This window comes from Coturnix japonica, unplaced genomic scaffold, assembly GCF_001577835.2.
Source record: "Coturnix japonica isolate 7356 unplaced genomic scaffold, Coturnix japonica 2.1 chrUnrandom618, whole genome shotgun sequence".
NCBI lineage: Eukaryota > Metazoa > Chordata > Aves > Galliformes > Phasianidae > Coturnix > Coturnix japonica.
Genome location: NW_015439991.1, coordinates 7,601 through 15,064, shown reverse-complemented (window position 1 = coordinate 15,064; position 7,464 = coordinate 7,601). Strand labels below are relative to the sequence as shown.

General features: G+C 60.3%; 2 protein-coding genes across 2 annotated transcripts in view; both read right to left on the bottom strand.

Annotated features, from left to right (window-relative positions):
* The window catches only part of TAF6L (TATA-box binding protein associated factor 6 like), a 7,091-nt gene extending 6,615 nt beyond the window's left edge, over positions 1–476 (bottom strand). The window contains exon 1 of the mRNA XM_015850988.2: positions 260–476. Within this exon, the coding sequence (XP_015706474.2) occupies positions 260–400 (141 nt within the window). The 5' untranslated portion in view covers positions 401–476. The remainder of the gene's footprint in view (positions 1–259) is intronic.
* Positions 477–793: 317 nt separating this feature from the next.
* LOC107307480 overlaps positions 794–7,464 on the bottom strand; it is a 14,120-nt gene continuing 7,449 nt past the window's right edge. The window contains exons 4-8 of the mRNA XM_032441831.1: positions 7,187–7,462; positions 5,933–6,042; positions 5,377–5,499; positions 4,620–4,712; positions 794–3,493 (exon numbers count right to left, since the gene is read on the bottom strand). Coding sequence (XP_032297722.1) covers positions 1,014–3,493; positions 4,620–4,712; positions 5,377–5,499; positions 5,933–6,042; positions 7,187–7,462 — 3,082 coding nt within the window. The 3' untranslated portion in view covers positions 794–1,013. The remainder of the gene's footprint in view (positions 3,494–4,619; positions 4,713–5,376; positions 5,500–5,932; positions 6,043–7,186; positions 7,463–7,464) is intronic.

Here is a 7,464-nt window from a genome sequence, read left to right as displayed (position 1 = left end):
ATTAACCCCCCATAGAACCCCATTAACCCCCATAGGACCCCATTAACCCCCATAGGACCCCATTAATCCCATATAGGCCCCATTAACCACCATAAAACCCCCATAACACCCCCATAAGCCCCATTAACCCCACATAGAACCCCATAGGCCCCATAGACCCCCACAGCCCCCATTAACCCCCCCACAGGCCTCACAGACCCCCATAGGCCCCATAGCGCCCCACAGACCCCATACCCCCCCATAACCCCCCATATCCCACCTGCGCCGCCTCCCTCAGCCGGTAACAAACATCCTCCGCCAGCAGCGCCGCCCCCTCCTCGCTCAGCTCCGTTCCCGCCCCCTCCGCCATCTTCCTCACGGCGTCCCGGGGCAGCTCCGCGAACCGCCGCTCCTCCGCCATCTTGGCTTCCTCCTCCCACCACACAACGAAGCTCCGCCCCCTTTGCCTCACCCCATTGGTCCGCCCTTCAAAAGTCCCGCCCACCTCCCCTGCTCATTGGTCATGGCTTTCAAGCCCCGCCCCCCTCCGCTATCTCGTCTTCCTCCTCCCACACAACGAAGCCCCGCCCCCTTCTCTTCACCCCATTGGTCTGTCCAGCCAATGTCCCGCCCACCTCCCCGCTCTCATTGGTCAGCACTTTATAACCCCGCCCCCCCGCTGAAAAGGTCCTGACAGGTCACAGAAGGGGTTGAAAAGGTCCTTGAAGGGAATTGAAAGGGGTTGAAAGGGTCCTAAAGGGCACAAAGGGGTTGAAAGGGTCCTCGAAGGGCACAGAAAGGGTTGAAAAGGTCCTAAAAGGGCACAAAGGGATTTAATGGGTCCTGAAAGGGCATAGAAGAAGTCGAAAGGGTCCTTGAAGGGCACAGAAGGGGCTGAATGGGTCCTGACAGGTCACAGAGGGGGTTTAATGGGTCCTTAAAGGGCACAAAGGTCCTTAAAGGTCCTTAAAGGGTACAAAGGGGTTGAAAAGGTCCTTAAAGGGCACAGAATGGGTTTTATGGGTCCTAAAAGGTCACAGACGGGGTTGAATCAACCTCTTCCTCACCAAAGGGGGCAGAAAAACCCTCAAAAAATGGAAAAAATCCCTAAAAAGGGGCCCAGGACCCGGGATGGGGCTCAGCCGAAGCAGGGCCCGACGGCCCCCCAACGTCAACCGGACGTCGGCATGGAAACGAAGCAGCGGGGCCGGAAGTGGAGCGGCGCCATTTTGTTCCAAGATGGCGGCCGTCACCTTCTGCTCCAAGTCCAGGTCATCGGGGGGCCCACAGGGGTCCACGTCCATATAGAGTCCATTGGTGTCCACATGGAGCCCAGTGGGGGCCCCAGCCCCATACTGGGGCCTACTGGTGCCCCCATCCCCACAGACCCCACTGGTGTCCCCACAGACCCTACTGGTGTCCCCATGGAGCCCATTGGGGTCCCCATCCCCATACTGGGGCCTACTGGTGTCCCCATCCCCACAGATCCCACTGGTGTCCCCATGGACCCCACTGGTGTCCCTATGGAGCCCATTGGAGCCCCCATCCCCACATTGGATCCCACTGTTGTCCCCATGGACCCTACTGGTGTCCCTATGGATCCCATTGGGGCCTCCATCCCCACAGCCCCCACTGTTGTCCCCACGGACCCTACTGGTGTCCCTATGGATCCCATTGGGACCCCCATCCCCACAGCCCCCACTGTTGTCCCCATGGACCCTACTGGTGTCCCTATGGATCCCATTGGGACCCCCATCCCCACAGCCCCCACTGTTGTCCCCACGGACCCTACTGGTGTCCCTATGGAGCCCATTGGGGCCTCCATCCCCACAGCCCCCACTGGTGTCCCCACAGACCCTACTGGTGTCCCCATGGAGCCCATTGGGGTCCCCATCCCCATACGGGGGCCTACTGGTGTCCCCATCCCCACAGACCCCACTGATGTCCCCATAGATCCCACTGGTTTCCCCGTGGATCCCATTGGTGTCCCCATCCCCACGGACCCCACTGGTGTCCCTATGGATCCCATTGGCGTCCCCATCCCCACAGACCCCACTGTTGTCCCCACGGACCCTACTGGTGTCCCTATGGATCCCATTGGGGCCCCCATCCCCACATTGGATCCCACTGTTGTCCCCATGGACCCTACTGGTGTCCCTATGGATCCCATTGGAGCCCCCATCCCCACACTGGATCCCACTGTTGTCCCCACAGACCCTACTGGTGTCCCTATGGATCCCATTGGGACCCCCATCCCCACATTGGATCCCACTGTTGTCCCCATGGACCCTACTGGTGCCGTCGCGGTGCTGTAGTTGACGGCGGAGGCGCCGCCTCCCGGTCCACACGCGGTGCCATAGGGAGCAGCTCCAACGCGTTGCTTCCTCCTCCTCCTCCTCCTCCTCCTCCTCTATGGGGTCGGCCACTCGCTGCCGTTTGGCCTTTGGGGTCGCGGTGACATCCAGCCCTTTGGGTTGGGGGCGTTTGGAACCCACTAATGGGGACGGCAGCGGGATGTCGGGATCCGTTCCTGAAGCCTCCACGAGTTTGGGGTCCTCGAGGTCCACCTCTATGGCTTTGGGGTCCTCTGCCATCAGGTTGGGGTCCGTTCCACACCATCCCACAAGTTTGGGGTCTTCAAAGGCTTTGGGGTCCATCTCAAGAGCTCCCAAACCTCTGGGGTCTTCAAAGGCTTTGGGGTCCATCCCAGGAGCTCCCATAACTTTAGGGTCTTGTAATTTGGGGTCCTCCATGACTTTGGGGTCTTCCAAGACTTTGGGGTCCATCCCAGGAGCTCCCATAACTTTAGGGTCTTGTAATTTGGGGTCCCCCATAGGAGATCCTTTAGGGTCCTCCAAGACTTCGGGGTCCTCCAAGCCTTCAGGCTCCACCTTAGAAGCTCCTTTGGGGTCCTCCAAGACTTTGGGGTCCTCCAAGACTTCGGGGTCCTCCAAGACGTCGGGCTCCACCTCAGAAGCTCCTTTGGGGTCCTCCAAGATCTCTGTGTCCTCCGCCACCCCACAGCCCGCCCCATTGTCCCCCACCCCATTCTCCCTCCGCCCCACATCGCACCTCAGGACGTCCCTCAGCACGAAGACGACGGCGGCACAGACCCCCTTCAACCCATCGCCGTCATCCAAAGGGATGGGGATGAGGAAGGCCGACCTTCCTCCTCCTCCTCCTCCTCCTCCAGGCTCCACAGCTCCGGGTTGGAAGAGTCGTATCAAGCCCCAGGAGCGCCCCTTGGTGGATTTCTGGCTGTACTGGAGGCTCCGACAATATTTAGCGGCCGCTGAGCAGCTCTGGATCCAACGTTGGGCTGATTTGGGGGTGACGTTGGAGGCGACGTTGTGATTGAGTTCAAATGGATCCGGGACGGTCAGGGGGCTCCGTTTGAGGAGGGGGTCGGCGGCCGTGAGGGGCTGCGGGCGGCCGTGGCGGAGGGAGGGGAAGTGGGTCTTGAAGGGGAAGGAGCTGAAAGAATTGGTTGGAAAGAAAATTGGCGAGGAGGAACCTGGGTGGGTAGAGAGAGGGAGAGAGGTGAGGGGGAAAAATGTGGGGGGAGATGGGGGAGGGTAGGTGTGGGAAGAGGGAAGGCAGGGAGGGAGGGATGGGGGGAGATGGTGGGAGGGAAGCTCAGGGGGAGAGGGAGGAGGAATAGGAGGTGAGGTGTGGAGATGGGATAGCCAGGGATGGGCAGGAATGGGGAGACGGAGCGGAAGGGGAGAGGGAAGTGGGGGAAAGAGTGGGCAGTGAAGGGCATGGGGGAGGGGGAGGGAGCATGGGGAGGGAGGGAGGGATGGAGGAAATGAGGATTGTAGTAATGGGTTGGGTAAGATGGAGGGAGGGAAGCCAGGGGGAGAGGGAGAGAGGAGGGAGGAAGTGGAGGGAGGAAGGGGTAGGGAAGGATGAAATGGGGGGAGATTGGGGGAGAGGAGGTGGGGGGATGAAAGGGAGGGAGTTGAGGGGAGAGGAAGCCAGGGCGACGAGGGGAGGATATGGGGGGAGACAGTGGGAGGGAAGGTGGGGGAGAGGGGAGAGAAGGAGAGAAGGAGAGGGAAAGCCAGGGTGAGAGGGAGAAAGTGAGGGAGGGATTGGGGGAAGACAGTGGGTAGGAAGGGAGAGGGAGAGGAAGGAAGGCAGGTGGGAAGAGGGATATGGAGAGTGGGGGAAGAGTGGAGGGAAGAGGGAAGAGTGGGAGGGAAGGTGTGGGAAGGGAAGGAGGGAGAAGGGAGAGTGAGCCCAGGGAAGGAAGGATGGAGGGTGATAGCCCAGAGAAGAGAGGGAGGGAATGAGACCAGGGGAGAGGGAAGGAGGAGAGAGGGAAGAGTAAAATGGGATGGAGGAGTCAGAGAGGGAGAGGACACGAGAGAAGACAAGGGAGGGAGAAGAGGGAGGGAGGAAAGGAGCCAGAAGGAGTAAGATGGAGGCAGCGCAGTCAGATGATAGAGGCAGGGAATGGTGTTGGGGTGAAGAATGGGGATGTGTGGGGGTGGAGATGGGAGGTGTGGGGGGCAGATGGGGATGGTCGTGGGGTTGATAGATGGGGGAGTTGATGTGGGGTGAGATGGGGAGGTGTGGGGGGAGATGGGGAGGTGTGGGGGGAGATGGAGACCCTCTCCCCTCCCCCTGGCACTCACTGGCGCTCTGCGTGTTGTCGCTGCGCGGGAGCGACGCGGCGTCGCAGGGAAAGCTGCAGTCCCAGCCCGACTCCATGACGATGCATTGCGGACCTGGGACAGAACGTGGGGGTATTATGGGATGGAGGGAGGATGGGAGGGGGAGAGGGAGGAGTATTATGGGATGGAGGGATGGAGGAAGCGAGGAAGGGAGGGAGGAAATGAGGAAGAAGAAGGAGGGAGGAAGGGAGGAGTATTATGGGATGGATGAAGGGAGGGAGGGAGGGAGGGAGGGAGGGAGGGAGGGAGGAGTATTATGGGATGGAGGGAGGAAGAGAGGGAGGAAAGGAGGGAGGAAACAAGGGAGGAGAAGGAGGGAGGGAGGGAAGGAGGGAGGGAAGGAGAAGTATTATGGGATGGAGGGAGGAAGGCAGGGAGGGAGGGAGGAAAAGAGGGAGGGAGGAGTATTATGGGATGGAGAGAGGGAAGGAGGGATGGGAGGAGGAGAAAGTCTTAAGGATGGATGGAGAAAGAGATAAAGGAGAACTATGGGAGGGAGAGAAGGAGGAAGGAAAGGAGGGAGGGAGGAGTATTATGGGATGGAGAGAGGGACTGAGAGAGGAAGACATATTACGTGATGGAGGCATGGAGGAATATTATGGGATGGAGACAGGACCGTCGAGAGAGGGAGAAGGAAGCATTAATGGGGGAGGGGGCGAGATGGGGGGGGGGAGGAAGAGGATGGAGGGAGGGGGATGGTTGGAGCAGCCTCAGTCACCTGCCAGCTCCCGCAGCTCCTGCACTGTGGGCAGCACCGGGGGGCTGCGGGTCTGCAGGAAGAACAGCACCAGCAGCGTCAGCGCGTAGTTGGTGAGGAGGGGTCCCCCCCCGGCTGGGTTCCCTACAGAAACAGGAGGGGGGATATAGAATCGAGACCACCAACCAAAGCCCCAACAGAGCCCCCCCGGCCCCATTGTAAACACACCAGCCCCTATTGCTTCACCCACAGCCTCAAAGGGGGGGGATACAACACCCAGACCCCCCCAGATATCCCCTAAACACCCCCATCCCCCCCCCAGCCCCTATCCCTTACCGCCAGCCCCTATTGCTTCACCCACAGCCTCAAAGGGGGGGGGATACAGCATCAATACCACCCCAAATCCCCCCTAATCCCCCCCAACCCCCCCCCAACCCCATTCCATACCCACCAGCCCCTACTGCTTCACCCACAGCTTCAAAAGGGGGGGATACAGCACCAAGACCCCCCCAAATCCCCCCTAAACCCCCCAAATCCCCCCTAAACACCCCAAATCCCCCCCAGCCCCATCCCTTACCCGCCAGCCCCTGCTGCTTGGCCCACAGCCTCACTGCGTACACCAACGGCCTCACACGGGGGTCGGCCTCGGAGCAGAGCTTCAGGAACCTGGTGTTGTGCAGAGCCAGCCTGAAAGAGGGGGCAGAGCAAAAGTGGGGTCCATGGGGGCATCAGTAGGACCCAGTGTGGGGATTGGGGCCCCAATGGGATCCATGGGGACACCAATAGGCCCCAGTGTGGGGATTGGGGCCCCAGTGTGGGGTCTGGGACACCAATGGGCCCCAGTGTGAAGATGGGGACACTAGTAGGCCCCAATATGGGGATGGGGGCCCCAATGGGATCCATGGGGACACCAGTAGGCCTCAATGTGGGGATGGGGGCCCCAATGGACTCTATGGGGACACCAGAAGACCCCAGTATGGGGATGGGGACCCCAATGGACTCTATGGGGACACCAGTAGACCCCAATGTGGGGATGGGGACACCAGTAGGCCCCAGTATGGGGATGGGGCCATTAATGGACTCTATGGGGACACCAGCAGACCCCAGTATGGGGATGGGGGCCCCAATGGACTCTATGGGGACACCAGTAGGCCTCAGTGTGGGGACAGGGACACCAATGGACTCTATGGGGACACCAGTAGGCCCCAGTATGGGGATGGGGACCCCAATGGGCTCCATGGGGACACCAGTAGGTCCCAATGTGGGGATGGGGACATTAATGGACTCTATGGGGACACCAGCAGACCCCAGTATGGGGATGGGGACACCAATAGTCCCCAGTGTGAAGATGGGGACACTAGTAAACCCCAATATGGGGATGGGGGCCCCAATGGGATCCATGGGGACACCAGTAGACCCCAGTGTGGGGATGTGGACATTAATGGACTCTATGGGGACACCAGCAGACCCCAGTATGGGGATGGGGACACCAATAGGCTCCATGGGCCAGTAGACCCCAATGTGGGGATGGGGACACCAATGGACTCTATGGGGACACCAGCAGACCCCAGTATGGGGATGGGGGCCCCAATGGGATCCATGGGGACACCAATAGGCCTCAATGTAAGGATGGGGACACCAATGGACTCTATGGGGACACCAGTAGGCCCCAGTATGGGGATGGGGACCCCAGTGGGCTCCATAGAGACACCAGTAGGCCCCAATGTGGGGACTGGGACACCACTAGGCCCCAATATGGGGATGGGGCCACTAATGGACTCTATGGGGACACCCCCTCCCCCAAATAAGAGCTAATCTTCCTGATAAGAACCTGTTATCAATGGAGACGTCTCCCAGGAGCCCCGACTGCTTATGGCAGAACTTGACGACGGGCCGACGGGCCGAGGGGACGGGACGGACGTGGGTGACACCGGGGACACAACGACGGAGGATGGAGGCCACTAAATGGAGCAGCTCCTCGGGGGGGGTGGAACTGAGATCTATGGGGTCCATGATGCCGGGTTGGGATCCGTGGGGGGGGGGAGAGTGGGGAGGGGGGAGGTTTAATAGGAGATCCAGGTCACAGCAATGGACGTCGAAGCCGTTGAC